The sequence below is a fragment of the Diprion similis genome, chromosome 6 (assembly GCF_021155765.1).
Source record: "Diprion similis isolate iyDipSimi1 chromosome 6, iyDipSimi1.1, whole genome shotgun sequence".
NCBI classification, from domain to species: Eukaryota; Metazoa; Arthropoda; class Insecta; order Hymenoptera; family Diprionidae; genus Diprion; species Diprion similis.
Genome location: NC_060110.1, coordinates 7,989,978 through 8,005,475, shown reverse-complemented (window position 1 = coordinate 8,005,475; position 15,498 = coordinate 7,989,978). Strand labels below are relative to the sequence as shown.

The 15,498-nt window shown below is 39.5% G+C and overlaps 2 protein-coding genes across 5 annotated transcripts in view; both read left to right on the top strand.

Moving 5' to 3' along the window:
• LOC124406626 (fibrillin-2-like) overlaps positions 1 to 5,019 on the top strand; it is a 39,498-nt gene extending 34,479 nt beyond the window's left edge. For all 4 annotated transcript variants that reach the window (XM_046882100.1, XM_046882101.1, XM_046882103.1 and 1 more), the window contains 14 exons: positions 89 to 234; positions 302 to 410; positions 502 to 780; positions 857 to 1,282; positions 1,364 to 1,612; positions 1,689 to 1,892; positions 1,985 to 2,110; positions 2,225 to 2,464; positions 2,551 to 2,726; positions 2,821 to 3,015; positions 3,158 to 3,262; positions 3,415 to 3,588; positions 3,674 to 3,910; positions 4,036 to 5,019. In XM_046882100.1, the coding sequence (XP_046738056.1) occupies positions 89 to 234; positions 302 to 410; positions 502 to 780; positions 857 to 1,282; positions 1,364 to 1,612; positions 1,689 to 1,892; positions 1,985 to 2,110; positions 2,225 to 2,464; positions 2,551 to 2,726; positions 2,821 to 3,015; positions 3,158 to 3,262; positions 3,415 to 3,588; positions 3,674 to 3,910; positions 4,036 to 4,257 (2,888 nt within the window). In that variant the 3' untranslated portion in view covers positions 4,258 to 5,019. The remainder of the gene's footprint in view (positions 1 to 88; positions 235 to 301; positions 411 to 501; positions 781 to 856; positions 1,283 to 1,363; positions 1,613 to 1,688; positions 1,893 to 1,984; positions 2,111 to 2,224; positions 2,465 to 2,550; positions 2,727 to 2,820; positions 3,016 to 3,157; positions 3,263 to 3,414; positions 3,589 to 3,673; positions 3,911 to 4,035) is intronic.
• Positions 5,020 to 12,156: 7,137 nt separating this feature from the next.
• Positions 12,157 to 15,498, top strand: part of LOC124407090 (Krueppel-like factor 9) — a 40,968-nt gene continuing 37,626 nt past the window's right edge. Inside the window, exons 1-2 of the mRNA XM_046882910.1 lie at positions 12,157 to 12,984; positions 13,162 to 13,313. Coding sequence (XP_046738866.1) covers positions 12,485 to 12,984; positions 13,162 to 13,313 — 652 coding nt within the window. The 5' untranslated portion in view covers positions 12,157 to 12,484. The remainder of the gene's footprint in view (positions 12,985 to 13,161; positions 13,314 to 15,498) is intronic.

The following is a 15,498-nucleotide window of genomic DNA, read 5'->3' as shown; positions in this document are numbered from 1 at the left end:
GCAGTATAACATTGGAATTAATAGTATGTAACGATATCGTCAACGTTGAGATTAAAAAACTAATAGACGAATTCCTTGGTTTTTCCAGACGTTGACGAGTGCAGAATCATGCCGTTCCTGTGTCGAAATGGAAGGTGTCGTAACACGATCGGATCATTCAGTTGCGAATGCGCTGATGGCTACGTCTTGGCGCAGGAAAAGCAGCACTGCCGAGATATCGACGAATGTCGCGAGGTAAGAAGTTCAATTGCATCGTAGCGATGGCATGGCGTGATTAAATTCAACAATTATCTAATTTCAGGTGTCAGATCTGTGTCCAGAGCCAGGAAAATGTCAAAATCTTATGGGTTCGTATGTCTGCCACTGTCCACCGGGATACGAGCTCGATGAAACGAAGAAGAGGTGCCTCGGTTCGTATTCATTCACGTCGCTGATTATCGGTCTGCACGATTGTGTGTACGCGCTCGTCTTTATAATCCTTCATAATCGCCCTAATCATAGACGTTGACGAATGTGCTGAGTCGGAGGATTTCTGTGAAAACGGCCGATGCATCAACACCGAGGGAGGTGTCATCTGTGAATGTCCACTGGGTTATCAGCTCAGCGAGAAGATCGACTCTATGAGGTGCATTGACGTTCGAGAGGAACGGTGCTACGATGTTTTCAGTAGAGGTCAATGCTTGGAGCCTCGCGGGGGAGGAATTACGAAGAAACACTGTTGCTGCACAATGGCAATGGCGTGGGGTCGTTACTGCGAACAATGTCCAGTGGAAGGAACTGGTTAGTAATACCGACATTCGAGACATACGCGATCAATCAGAGGCATATCCCTTATACACCATTATTCGATTTACAGAGGAGTTTCAGAGGTTGTGTCCCGAGGGTCCCGGTCGGGACGACCTTGGGATTGACCTCAACGAGTGTCTCTTCATGCCAGATGCCTGTGTCGGTGGCGATTGCATCAATACTGATGGGTCATTCAGGTGTGAGTGTCCACCTGGGTACGTACTCGATGCCTCCGGAAAGAAGTGCATTGATGACAACGAATGCCTCAATATTCAGAATATTTGTGGCAACGGCACCTGCACCAACGTTGATGGCGGTTTCGAGTGCTCCTGCAACGAAGGATTCACCCCAGGACCCAATCAAGTCTGTGAAGACATAAACGAATGTCTGGAACTGGGAAACCAATGCGCATTCAGATGCCACAACGTCCCCGGATCGTTCAGATGCATTTGTCCCTATGGATACGCTCTTGCCGCCGATGGTCGCCACTGTATTGGTAAGACTGTAACACGTGTTTACTTCAATCAACAACGACGAGTCGTACTTGCAAAGTAATGCAAGCAATGGTATATTTCAGATGTCGACGAGTGCACTACCCCGGCAAATAATTGCAGATTTGAATGTAAGAATCTGATTGGATCGTTTATATGCATCTGCCCAATCGGATACCAAAAGATCGGAATCACGGATGAGTGCAAAGATATAAACGAATGCGCGATAAATTCTGGACTTTGCCGCCACGGATATTGTCGCAATATTGACGGTGGGTATCGCTGCGACTGCTGGGAAGGATTTGAGCTCAGCCACGATGGAAAGTCCTGCATTGGTAGGTGGTGATCTATAAATGTGCTCAAGAAATCATTTGACTTGAGAATCCTAATGAAATCGACTCTCCTGGTTAGATCGCAGATCCGGCTATTGCTTCCAACAAACAATTGGGGGTCGTTGCGTGACGCGAACATTTGACCAGCCGAAGGTCACCAAGGCGGATTGTTGCTGCACCATGGGAGCTGCCTGGGGATCACATTGCGAGATATGTCCATCGCGGGATTCGGACGACTACAACGAACTCTGCCTCGAAAAGGGATATTCGGTGGACGGCCAAGGTATGCATAACGGGAACATATTAATTATACACAGCCCTGTACTTTCGTGGAAAATAATCGCGAGTGGTATTATTTAACACATCAACTTTTAGACATTGACGAGTGCAGAACAATTCCTGACCTCTGTAGAAATGGAATGTGTATAAACACCCTCGGATCATACAGATGCATATGCAACAAGGGATATAAGCCGGACAGATCAGGAACACATTGCATCGGTAAGACAATCAAACTCAAGATGTTTCTGGGATGAAAACCTGCATTAATTCGACATTACACAACCATAACGCCATGAAAAAATAACGCTTGTGTTCTAAAAACTTACCTTGCAGATATAAACGAGTGTGAGCTGAGCTCAAAGCCGTGCAAGTACAATTGCCAGAACACAGAGGGAGGCTTTATATGCTCGTGTCCTGTCGGTTTCATCCTGAATCCGGACGGCGTAAGCTGTCGAGACTTGGACGAATGTGCGACCGGGAATCACCTTTGTCAACAGGAATGCATCAATACCCAAGGCAGCTACACGTGTGGATGCCGAGAAGGGTACACCCAGCATGCAGACAGTTGTCACGGTTAGGAAATTCGACTTACATTAGTAAAGTTTTACGCCAAACTCTTTAATTCGTCTGACACGTCGTACTGAATTTTCCGTTTCCAGACATCGACGAGTGTACAGAAATACCCGGAACCTGTCCGAAACCAGGTAACTGCGTTAACACTCTCGGCAGCTTCCGATGCATATGCCCCAGAGGCTTCAAACTCGATAACACCGGCACCTTGTGTTCCGACACTAACGAATGCGCGGACGACTCAAGCTGTGAACATGGTTGCCAGGTAACATTAGATTGCCTTTTTTATCACCTACAATTAGCCTGTATCTTATCATTTACCATGAGTAAATATGGGCTTGCTCTTACGACTTTTGCAGAACCTCATGGGCAGCTACCGATGTGGTTGTCCTGAAGGATTTGTTCAGCATCTCTACTATAACCAGTGTATCGATGAAAATGAATGCAGCGGATCACCCTGCGGTGGCAATGCCTGCATAAACACAATAGGCAGTTACCGTTGTGGATGTCCCGATGGATATCAATTCGACAACAATATGCAAGTTTGCGTTCAGGTAAGAAATGCCGCAACGCCCAAGTTTTCAGTTTCGTTACTGCTGTACGATAGCTTGATGACGACTTTACCTATCGCAATGATCAAGTACTAAAAAAAAACACGTAGCCACAAATAACTACTGTCAATTTTCGCAACCACAGGTAAGCGCTGGATGCACTGGAAGTCCATGTTCGTTCGGTTGCATACCGAACGGCGCAAACGGATTCACTTGCAGCTGCCCAACCGGATACCAACGAATCGGCCAGGTATAATTCATACGTGTATCAGTGTATTGTTCAAAGCGTCAGAATCACCTTGGTAAAAATTTTAATCACACAAGTCACCGATGGTTTGAACAGATAAGATCTGTACTGAATCATACATGCGTCGTTTATTGTAAGTTCAATTTCTTTTTCAGGGTCATTGTCTGTCAACGATAAATCCACTCGCTCCAGTTGGCGGCGTAGGCGGTGGTATTAGCTACGGCGAGGATATTGGCAATGTACCAACATATCCAATCAATCCTGATCCTTACCACATACCGCCATCCGACGATAAGATAATATCAACAGAGGGATGTTTCTCATGCAAGGTAAAGGCAGCTTCGGTTTAAGTGATCCTGATAACACATTGGATAAAATATTGAATGTTACATTACACGATTGATATGGCTTTAGGTGAATGGTAACGGGGGAAGACACCGAAGAGGTGCTCGAGGCAGATCGATGGCACGGTACAATGGAACGGCGGATGTGCAGGACTTGATCACCAAAATAAGAACGAGCAAACCTCTGCCGAGGAAGCGATCGCGCAAAGTAAAACGGCACCACCACGGAGAGGAACACATCCTGAAAATCAGTCTTCAACAGACGAAACATAGAATGAGAATAATCAAGCTTCAGCCAGCCGTGAAGGTTAGTAATATTTATTTGTATTCAGACGAATAGGAATAAAATATCTTCAAATTGGAACGAAACGCATTTTTTCCAAATTTCGATGTAAATCTTATCATTTTTTATGCCTATAACCGTGGTTGCAGCACAAGGACATCGAGTATTCCGTGACCCGTGGCAACGATAAGAACCAGTTTGAAATCGTAAAGAGGCACGGAGTGTGGGCGCTGCATTTCCGGAAACGTATGAAATCGGCGGGTCATTTCCTAGTCGAAATACACGGACGTCCAGCGAATGGTTCGATCGGGGAAAATGAGATATGGGAGAAGCCATTAACTTTCAGGGTACACTTGATAGTGACCAAGTAGCATCCCATCCGGGTCTAAAAAATGATTAATGATCGGCACTATTTGAGACGTCGTCTTGAGCCTCGCGCTTAGGTTTATTATTGCGCGAGTTCGCCTTACGTGCGAAAAAATTCATCGGCTTCAAGAAGCATATTTACCTGCTTTTCGGTGGTAAAAATTTACTCCCGCCGCAGGTAATGCGACGAGACCCTGTATTATTAATTAGCTAGAGGCTTTCATTACTTTACATTCAGTACAGTATTGACTTTGCCTCTTCGCCTCTCCAATGCAAAGCCGATATTGCAAAAAATAGTAGTAATAATAGCAATAATAATGATAATAATGTTAATAATAATAGTTAAAGTAATATTATAATAATCGTTGTGTAATGATAAAAGTTCACGCATATAATTAATATCAATAGTGCCTATACCTACCTATAAGGATAATTAAATATTACTTATACGTGTATGCATAATAACGGTAACGAAAATCACATGATAATGATAACAGTAGTAAATAAATTAGTATACTTTTCAACTATGAGCCGATAATAAAACGAACGCTTACTTCTGCCATTGTTGTATCGAAACCACGCTGTGCTGTAGAAACGAATTTGGCTCCGATAGAGCCGGAAGCAGCAATATCTACAATAGCAACAGAAAAGGGCAATCGGCCGGTCATTTAATGAAAACTATTGTACACTAATATTAAAACACAAAAAACTTTGTGTAAGCTGTCGAATAAGTCTTATTGGAGTAATATATTTTTTCCCAACACTTTCTTACTATGGTCAAATTTGTTCACATTTCACATCACGGAGAGCAGTTGAGAAAATGCCTCGTTAAATCGACAAACTGTTCGTTTGTCTTGATTCGTGTGAAAAAAAAAAACGCTTTTGGAATTCCGATAAATCGTCTTTTATCTACTGGCGGATCAATGATAATTGCGTTGTACAATTATTAAAAACACACACGTATTTTTATCTGAGCAAGTAGCTTCACGTGTATTGATATAAAGAATATGAACTACTGAAACTACATTACAACGCTGTCATGAATTAATATCTTTACTTGTTTTGCGATTTTCCCGTTTACGTCTACGGAGTGTTTGCAGCTAGCAAATGCCTCAATGTCAAGCGAGTGTTTACCAAGCCAATATATGACGCAGCGGAGAGGGTATCGTTTCTACAAGTGCCAATACCTAACAATTCGTTTCTACAAGTTGCGATCCTACAACTGACAAGTTCGTTTCTACAAGTTCGTTTCTGATACATTTAATTGTCGATTTCGTACATTTTGATTTAATTTAATTTCATCTAATTTAATTTAATTTAAATTATTTGACCGTCACTTGTAGAAACGAACTTGTAGAAACGAACTTGTAGAATCGAAACGCTCGGTTGTAGGACTGCAATTTGTAGAAACCAACTTGTAGAAGCTTTCCTCTCCCACGCAGCGCACGCCGCATAAAATTGCAGCGTGATAAACGATTGCAACTGATCCACAGAAATAAATCATCATGGTAAAAAATAACTACATATTCTGATTGCAGTATGAATTGTTTAGTTTTATCTGCTAAATGTGTATAAGAATCGTGAGAACGTGAAGATACATCACGCAGGTAATTACTGTATCGATAGACCATGGATCGGGATCATTTTGGTAAATTATGCTACTACAAGTTTGGTGGATGCATATCGTATGCATTGCCTCGTAGAAAAATTTATTTCTTATCGCAACTATGCAATTTGAGGTAACTCATTTCAATTTTTTTATTTTATTTTATGATCTCTCATACGACTTTGCATGCGCAGGTAAATAAAGAAATTCGAAAATATGTATTACTAGTTTTACTTACTGTTCACTAGACCGAAAAGTAGTCTTTACCTGTGACGGGCCAATGAAAAACACCCCTCCAGCCGAACCTTGTCAAGAAATGAGTACCTGGAATATGCCGCCTGGCTTTTCTATAGCACATAAATACCTGAAGTGTCGCATACCTGGATTATCCCAGCTGGATTTCCTATAACACGTAAATACCCGGAATATTTAATACCCTGTCTCACCTTATTTTTCTATGAAACGAAGACAAGCATTTCATTTGCATTATTTACCTGCGCATGCAAAGTCTTATGAGTAATGAGAGATTATAGAAAACCCAAGTAGGATATTGCAGGTACTCATTTCTTGAGAAGGTTCAACCGGAGGGGTGTTTTTCATTGTCCCGTTACAGGTAAAGACCAGTTTTCGGTCTAGTAAACAGCAAATAGAAGTAGTAATACATATTTTAGAATTTTCTTATTTACCTGCACATGCAAAGTCTTATGAGAAATGATAGAATAAAATAAAAAATTAAATCAAAAAACGCTCAACGTACTCTACGCGCGAGCCGAAACCGGCTTAGATCCGTCCAAAACTTCCAAATTTTTAAATCGCGATATCTCAGCAACCAAGGCTGGATTGGAACAAAAATCAAAAATTACGCAAATTCAGAGGTCTTCAAATTTCACCACGCGAAAGGAGAACCCGATTCGCGACATCCAGGCTTTGCCTTCTCCTTGTTAGTGACGCTAATAGTTGTTCTAAATTTTTACTACAATGTTCATAGAAATTAAAATGCTTATCAATTTAGATTTAATATTTCCATCAGCTTTGGGTTTGGCCGCAAAGATAAGCACTTTTCGCATCTTATTTTGCGTAAACATTTACCGTAGAAATTTGCAATGTAGTGTGACATCAGGTACGCCAAACGAGAGCCTTTGAAGGAACACTCATGTCAGGAAAGCTCATATTCCAATTTAAAACAAACCTTTGACCATTCATGTAATTGATTTAAGCATTGGACGTCGTTGAATTGACTGGTTTGTACTGTACATGTCGACCGCTTTGCATGCAAAAAGAGATAGTTATTATCGATATAGTTGACCAAACTCATACGTTGGATGATTATCGTGAAAATTTTATAAAATTTTTAGTTCGTGTTTTAGATAAAATACAATTTATTTTTACTAGATATTCCCTTCATTGACAGTGAACAGATTCGCCACGTTTGCAGTCTAACTCAATCTATAATTTATGCATTTCATTTGACATGATATAAAATCCAAAATATATTATCACACTACAGTTATATTATTATTATTCTAACAAGTATATATCCACGGTTTAAAAAATGCAACACTCCAACTGGTTCATATTTCCATTCGAAATACCTATCTCTTCACATTTTTTTTTTGTCGGCAATTGATTTCATGTAATAATACTGAACCCTCACAGCCAGCACAAAGTTTTCCATACTTTGCTAGTCACATAATTTACCTGAAATCATCTACCGATGACCAGATTCTCCCAAATTCTTTTCCAATCATATACAGAAACGAGGAATATCCCTGTCTGTAAATTATCTGCACTATGCATTCGGGAATTCATAGGAAAGACGTAACGACGAGCACCTGTTGTTGCAGAAATCTCCCTGTTTTAGTTTCCCTCTTTGTAACCCCCTTCCTGTGTATCACGTAGCTATGCAGTCGCTAACAGCGGCAATATAACGTGACACTTGTTCCTCGAGAGACGCAGAGTTGCAAGGTAAACAATTCCTCGTGTATGCACTATGTATACCAATGTACAGACAGACGCTTTGTCGTATGTAATCAACACTCGCCTACCGCTCGTTTAGATTGTAATTTGACTCGAACTTTGCTCAAGACCATGGAGCAAAAGGAATAAAGGCGGCTGTAGTAAAAGCATAAATAAAAAATTCTGGTTTTCAACTTTATGCTTATCGGATTACTACCAACAAACGGAATGAATTGTCTTACAGATTTCAATCCGGTAATAACTATTTTCAAAAAGTACGAAAATCATTGGAACATTGAATGAATAAAAAAAAAAAAAGTAAAACAGTTATGCAAGCGAATGTTTAGGGCTTCTTGGAAATGATTACCGTTTTTTTTTCTCTTTGCTTATTAATTGCTGATAGTCGTGTAATAATGAACAGATAGATATCAGTTCTTAAAATTTAGTCGAAACGTAATTATGAATATTTCATATAATATTTATGAATTCTGAATGCCGTTCAGTCAATTATGCAATTTAACTAATTCGTGCAATAGAAATTATACCGTCAAACAATCTTGTCTTTTAAACGTCTAGTAGTTCGTCAGACCCAATACCGAATAATTTTTGTCAATCACTCGTTATGGAAAATTCTGGAAGATTTCGTTATAATCGTCGAGTTATTGCCCCTTTCGATGAAAAATTGTAATTTATCTGTTTCTGTATAATTTTCAATAAATCAACACGAGGTACAGAAGATCTAAGCTTAATTCGATCCTCGTATCAGCAATACAAAAGTATAAAAAATATATCAAAGAATCATTGCACTGACGACAAGAGAATCTGTATGGAATGCCAGCTATCATATGTTCCGTCTGCCGAGGTGTTATCTGCATGTCTATCGGATCTGATAGTGAAATAATATAATCTCTCTTTCATCAAATTTTAAATCTGATTGCTGTTTTATCACAGTGTGAAACCGCGAGCTAATGACGCATTCGGATAGCATTACGTGCCCTATTAACGAGAATTAGATATCACAATTGCACATTCAGCGATATCACGGAATGATCTCGGCATCGTGATTAAAGATTCCTGGTAATATGATAAACCTGATAAACCAACTTGTTATTTTCGGACTACATTTGATCGACTACCTTGTACCTCCTGTGGCTCTCAGGTGCTATTCGAACGGTGAATGCACTTTTGAATATTGTTTTCAGATTTACAACAACCGATAGTCGTATTAGGCAGCTCTAGAAAACACATCGAATATCAGCTTGGCATTTATTAAGGAGGAAGATGTGTTTGATATTTTTTTTGTATTCTATTAAAGTATTATGCATCGAAAATATTCTCTGAAGGTTTCAAGTAAATCTGGGTACTTCTCATCAAATTCCGAAATTTCAGTCAGGATTTTATCCAAATTTTTTGTACTAAGCAAAACATTTTTTATCGCAGAAATAAGAAGTTTCGCTAAACGAGGTTACTTAAAAGTAACGGGCTTCCATATTTTTTTTTATAACATATGGGACCCTCTCTTTCTTAATTTCTTTTCTTCCTCGCTTAACTTCTCTTGTCTTACCATTTTTTTTTTTGCTATATATATATATATATCTTTTAACAACTAAATAAAAATTAAAAATAATCATACAGGTTGATGTACCGAGAGATAGTAATACCGAATTTAGAATAATTAAATTTATTTCGGTATTCACTGTAATTTCGAGTCTTGTTAACGCGCCGCTGACCTGGCTTGTGAATATATATTTCGTGACGTCACAAGCAGTTACAGCGCTCCTGGATGTTCAACGTTGAACTAAGATCGCTGATTTCATTGGCCTGTTCCGGTAGATTCGACCAATAAATATGATTTCCAAGATCTTGTTCATCACGAACGCGATCCGCGAACGTAAACATTATCAGCGATCTACGTTAGCAATAACTGATTTTGAGTTGGGGATGTACATACACTTTTATTCAATTCAAAAAAATTTACTAGTCATAATCGAACCCCCGTTCTTGCACACTATAACAAGGAAATTTCTCCGGTTGTGACGTCGCGAAATATATAACTATATGACAAGCCAGATCAGCGACACCTAATGTCAAATTTCCAACTTTCAGGAACGATGATTCATAAATTATCTGTTTACTATGGCTTAGGAATACGTCGGCATTGTGTTTTTAGGAAAATTATGAAATCTGCAATGTGGGCAACATTTCATGGGTACAGCTCGACAGGACCAAAACCCAAATCATAGCATGTGTTCAAAAAGCGATGATTCTTGGTGATCGTATCAGCGCGATGAAGCAAATGAGGAACTCGCTTCGTACAATCAAGATTTTCCCTCTTTACCTCCTGATGTTTTTAGTACCATTGAGCCAACTTATGAAGACCTTAGTAGTGAAACTTTACTCTCAAGATGTATCGATGGATTCAATGAAAACAACAATGGAAGCTTCAATTAATTAGTGTGGAAAAAACGTAAGCCCAAAAACTTTGAATAGTAACTCTACTATCGTAGAAATTGCTGCGTACGTTCCTACTTGTATATTAAATAATGAAGGTACACATGCATTATTAATTGTTATCAATGCACGCGGAATAAGTAGCTCATCGATACTAGGGTTTCTGATTTCTCAACTCACTTTTTTTCTCATGACTCAAAAATTCTCCAATTTCCGCAAAATTTCTAAAACTTTTGAAAAATCGTGAAATTATTAATTAAATGCAAAATAAAATTGAGCTTATCAACCATTATCAGCATTTATTATTTACTCAGCCTTGTTTCAATAAAGTTTTTAATTACTGACGCATTTTTCTAACAAAAGTAGCTGAATTAAACTTTGAGTATCTTCCTATAAAACTTTCAATTTGTCTTTTGATTAAAAAGTGAGTACATTAAATATGTATCTTAGCTTACTTCTTGAGCTAAGTAGAAATATTAATCACACAGCATTTTAATTGAACAAATAGTAGGTACCTGAAGTATCTCTATAAAAAAATCAGTAAAATAAAGTTACGTACCATCAGGACCCGATTTCCCGATTTTCGACACTTTTTTCTCATCCCAAGTAAGGCCAGATTTCTTGAGAATTTTCGCTTCCAGAAATTTTGATCAGATACCTTAATCGGTACGCTGAAAATACTAATTCTGAGCATGGAAAGGTGGCAGACAAACGAGCTAATGAGAACACTCGGAAAGGCAAAATGGGACGTAAACAACAACAAATCGATATCCTAGAAGCTTATAATGGAATAGATGACTCAGTGTAAGTAATTAAATAACTAGTATTTCGATACATAAATAGAGTATAAAACTATAAACCTGTTGTTCTCGAAACTATGTTTTCGAAGTCGGTGACCACTGTAATTCAAAAACCCCTCAACGGATTTTAACGAAATTTGCACATTTTATTTTTTTCTAAAGGTTTTTTGAAAATCATATCTTAGATAAAGGCCACTTGTTCCAGAATATACATTTTTTTTGTTCTACAAATTGATAGATAACGAATCATTTATTCAATACAGATAGAATTAAAGGTTGCGGAGTTATTATTTAAAAAAAAAACGAATTTTCGGAGGGGCCCGTCGGGCTCCGGAATTTTTTGTTCAAAGTTAACTAATGATGAACTTGTTCAAGGCGGATAAAAACAACTCGTACCCGAGTCTCGAAAGCCACAAAAAATAATAACTTCTAAATATCGCTTTTTTGAGTCATGTATAGAAATGTTGACAATATAAATATATATAGAGCCAATTTCGAAAAACTACGCTTACTCATAGGGTCGTTCACATCAAATCTTTCCAACAATAAGACCGCTCAAATATCAAGGGCAATAAAACCACCGTTAGCCACTGACCAACCAGTGTTATACGCGTGAAAATAACACTAGATAGCAATAAATCAGTACATTGTATCCAAAGTCCATACTCGTCACACCTATACATCTATAATATGATGCAGTCAAGTGGGTATACCCCGGGTATTACGGACCTTACGGTAAGCAGGGTGAATACGGCGAAGGGTCGAGGGTTAGGTGGGGCTGCATCGCAGCGCGTGGGCGAAATTGACCAATGGCGCATCGCGGCGCCGAAAGAGCCAAAGCCATGCCCTAGTGGAGTGGGGTGGAGCGGGGTTGGAGTGGGGTTGGAGTGGGGTTGGAGTGGGGTGGAGCACATGGACGGGTGAGCGGACGTTCCGGCGGTATTTAAGTTAGTCTTCGCCAGCACTCCGAGGAGTCAGGTCGTCTGGCTCTTATCGAAGTAGTAAGTCGACGTACTTGCGAGACTCACCGCAGACTCGCAAGTGGGAATCGAAGTTCCACGGTGTTTGTGAAAATTGTTTCGCGATTAGTGTTCCAAGTGGGATTTAAGTTGTTTTTGTTTTTTGTTGGTTTTTATTGTTTTTTTTTTTCTTTCTTTTTTCTGCTTTCCTGTTCTGTTTCATCGATCTCGTTGACCATTTCTAAGATCCTTCTAGTTTCGCTTCACTGATACATGTTGCAAACTTATATACGCTCAGTGCGCAGTTTCAATTTATTATTTCGAACGTAATAGTCACCGTTCCGAGTTATAAGAGTAGCGTCGCAAAAAGCGTCTATAAATTATTGCCAAGAAACTGGTGTTTACGGATTTATAGAAGTGTTTTATTAATTCAGTGTTGACCAAAGATTTTGGCGCAAGGATGAACCTTACCGAGCCGAGTACGGAAGTGGATACGGCAATAACGCAAAATCCTGATCAGTCGATGGATCAGGAGGACATAAACTTCGCGGCGCAGTGCCTGCTGGCCATGTCTCAGGCAAAGGATCACAATTGGTCGGCACCAACAACGGCTGTTATGCCCTTGGACCTGTCCCAGCGTTACGCCTACCCCACCACGCACAAGAACTTCATGGACAACACGAGTCCAGGCGTGGTAGTCGAGACGTTGCCGAGTGTCGAGAATCTCTCGGCCGTTCCGGAAACGCGGCCGTCGACGCCCCCCGAGTCCGTTTCAAGTTCCCTCTACATGGTGGCCAGGATATTAACGGACCTAACGAGGATCAAGCAGGAGCCGGTCCCCGAGGTCCTGTTCCACGAGGACGAGGACGATCACGAGGTCGTGGAGGAGGAAGAGGTGGAGGAGGAGGAGGAGGAGGAGGAGGAGGAGGAGGACGAGGAAGAGGAAGAACCACTGCAACAGCGTCGAAAATTTCCTAAGCTCGAGCTGGATTACGAAGAGGAAGATGACGACGAGGAGGACGAGGAGGACGAGGAAGAGATGGAGTTCGAGGACCCGGTTCTTCCGAAGGAGGAAATCTCCAGGACACCGGCTTCCCCCAATCAGTCAACGGGGACCGGGAAGAACTCTAACTCGAGTAACGAGGGCACGAGGTCCACCAAAAACAACTCTTCGTCGCCTAGATCCTTGTCCGCTCCTCTAAGAAAAACCCACAAGTGCTACTACGTTGGATGCGACAAGGTTTACGGAAAGAGTTCACACCTCAAGGCTCACCTTCGCACTCATACCGGTTCGTAAAACACAACAATACCTTAATTAATACATACTCGTTACAATTGAGATTAGTATTTATCGCACTGTCAGATGTATTACTCGTGGCATCGTTTTTTTTTTCTTTTTTTTTCCTTTTTTTGTGGTCCGAGTCTTGAGTTGAGATGGATTCCAGGTATGAACGGTGATTCAGGATCTGTTGACTTCGGTATATCAGAGCCGATTTAGTGCCTCTTATTCGATTCGTATTTGAATTCGTTACTTGCGGAAGATGAGACATTCACTGTGTGTCGCAGAGTTTAAAAGCAGTCTACACGTCATGTCATCTCAATTCTAGACTTTGGATCGGCGCTTTTTTTTTTTTTTATCAAGCTGAAGTTAGTAACGTTAACGTAACGAAATGTTAGAGGAGAAATAATTGTTTCTGAATTATAGGATGCGGAGTAACCATTTTTCCTAAACATGCATCGTTAAAGCAACGTTACTAACTTCATTCCCGTTTTTTTCTTTTTTTTCAGAAACACGATGAAACTAGTATGTACAGCAATTGCCGCACATGACTCGTTTACTAGTCTGATTGTGAATAGACAAAATTCGAGCTCCAATCTCATCAATCCGAATGGTTCTCGTTTTTAAAATATTCTAGGAATAACAATTGATAGGTTGAGTTGATCAGTTTTAAAGGTACTTTCTCAACGTAAATACCAATTTCTTTTAGTATTGAATTGAGTAACTGAAAAGATCAAAAATTGCAATGATAAATGCAGAATGTATTCGAGTAACCATAAATGATACATATATTTACATTGCAATGTAGAGTTATACACTTAAAAGTACGCCGTTCAACTTCGGTGTGGAATTGAATGGATATTTTGGAGTAACCGGTGGTTTCGTGACTGTTAGTTGTCGAAGTAACCAAATACATAGCTTTGAGTCCAATTCAGTATTGAGAAAAATAAATGTCGTGACCCAAGTGGTTGTTCTGGTGACCTATAAAATATTAATTTGATTGAAATGAATATTAATTGATGTAATTAACTAAGCCGAGGATGATCTCTGCTGATACTGTGTACGCTTAGTTAAGCTAATTTATACGTAATTTATCTGAATCAAAAAATATTTTTTATACGTCGTAAGGACAGCTCTTAAATTAGTGCGCGACTATACACTGACCCTTGTTGGAACAATTTCCTCTGAACGTTTAGTTAATGCAACTATAGTACCATCTGTTTACTAAATCAAATTATACGGTAGTTCCAACCACATTGAATATATATATACCCCTCACGGATTCAGATCCAGCAAATTTTTCGATTAAATATAGAGATGTTTACCGACAACGGTATAACCGATTTCTTGGCTCAATAGGAATAATCTTCGTACACATATCTCAGGCCAATTTCCGTCTTCGAATGTCTCTGTGTTTCATTATTATCGCTATATTATTCGTTCATACATATTACACACGTACACGCGAGCGAGTAGCCGTTAAGCCAAGATAAAGTCCTTCACCTCTTGGCTCACCGGACATTCAGTTTCTTCCACCTTTCGCGTGGCGATATCACTCTGACCATAGACATATAAGTAGATATATGTATAAGATATTTGCGTAGGTATATAATATATATATACGTAAGCAGGTACGTCACGAGGCTGAACCTTTACACGCCCACGTCATGTTTACTCGCACGTAGAACACGGGGTGTGATGTAGATCGACAGCTGATTCAACGATTACCACTCTTCATCGCTGACGTACCCGTAATCCATGTTTATCGTGGAAATTTTCCAGATCTAAGTCACAATTTGTTCAAATTAAAGAAACCTCCACAAACACTGCGTCAAAGTTCGACGCGAGTGTGCGGAGATTTTTTTTTTTCCTCATTAACTGTAAATCCATAACCAAACAACGTTTTCAATCGTAAATACTAACTTATTTGAAAGATCGATTTATATCGGTGTTAATTATACTGATAAATAGTACACTGACCTTTCGTATACAAGAATCTCAAAAACAAGGTAGTCACTAAGGAGGAAATTGAAGTTTGTAACGTTACTATAATAATGCATATATGTAGGAAAAATTGTTATCTCGCATCTTTAGGATTGTCTAATATTCAGTAAATCTTAATAAATAAAACTTAAATATATATTTTAAAAAGCCGACTTCTTATCCCTAAATTGCACGATAATGATTTTTCCCTG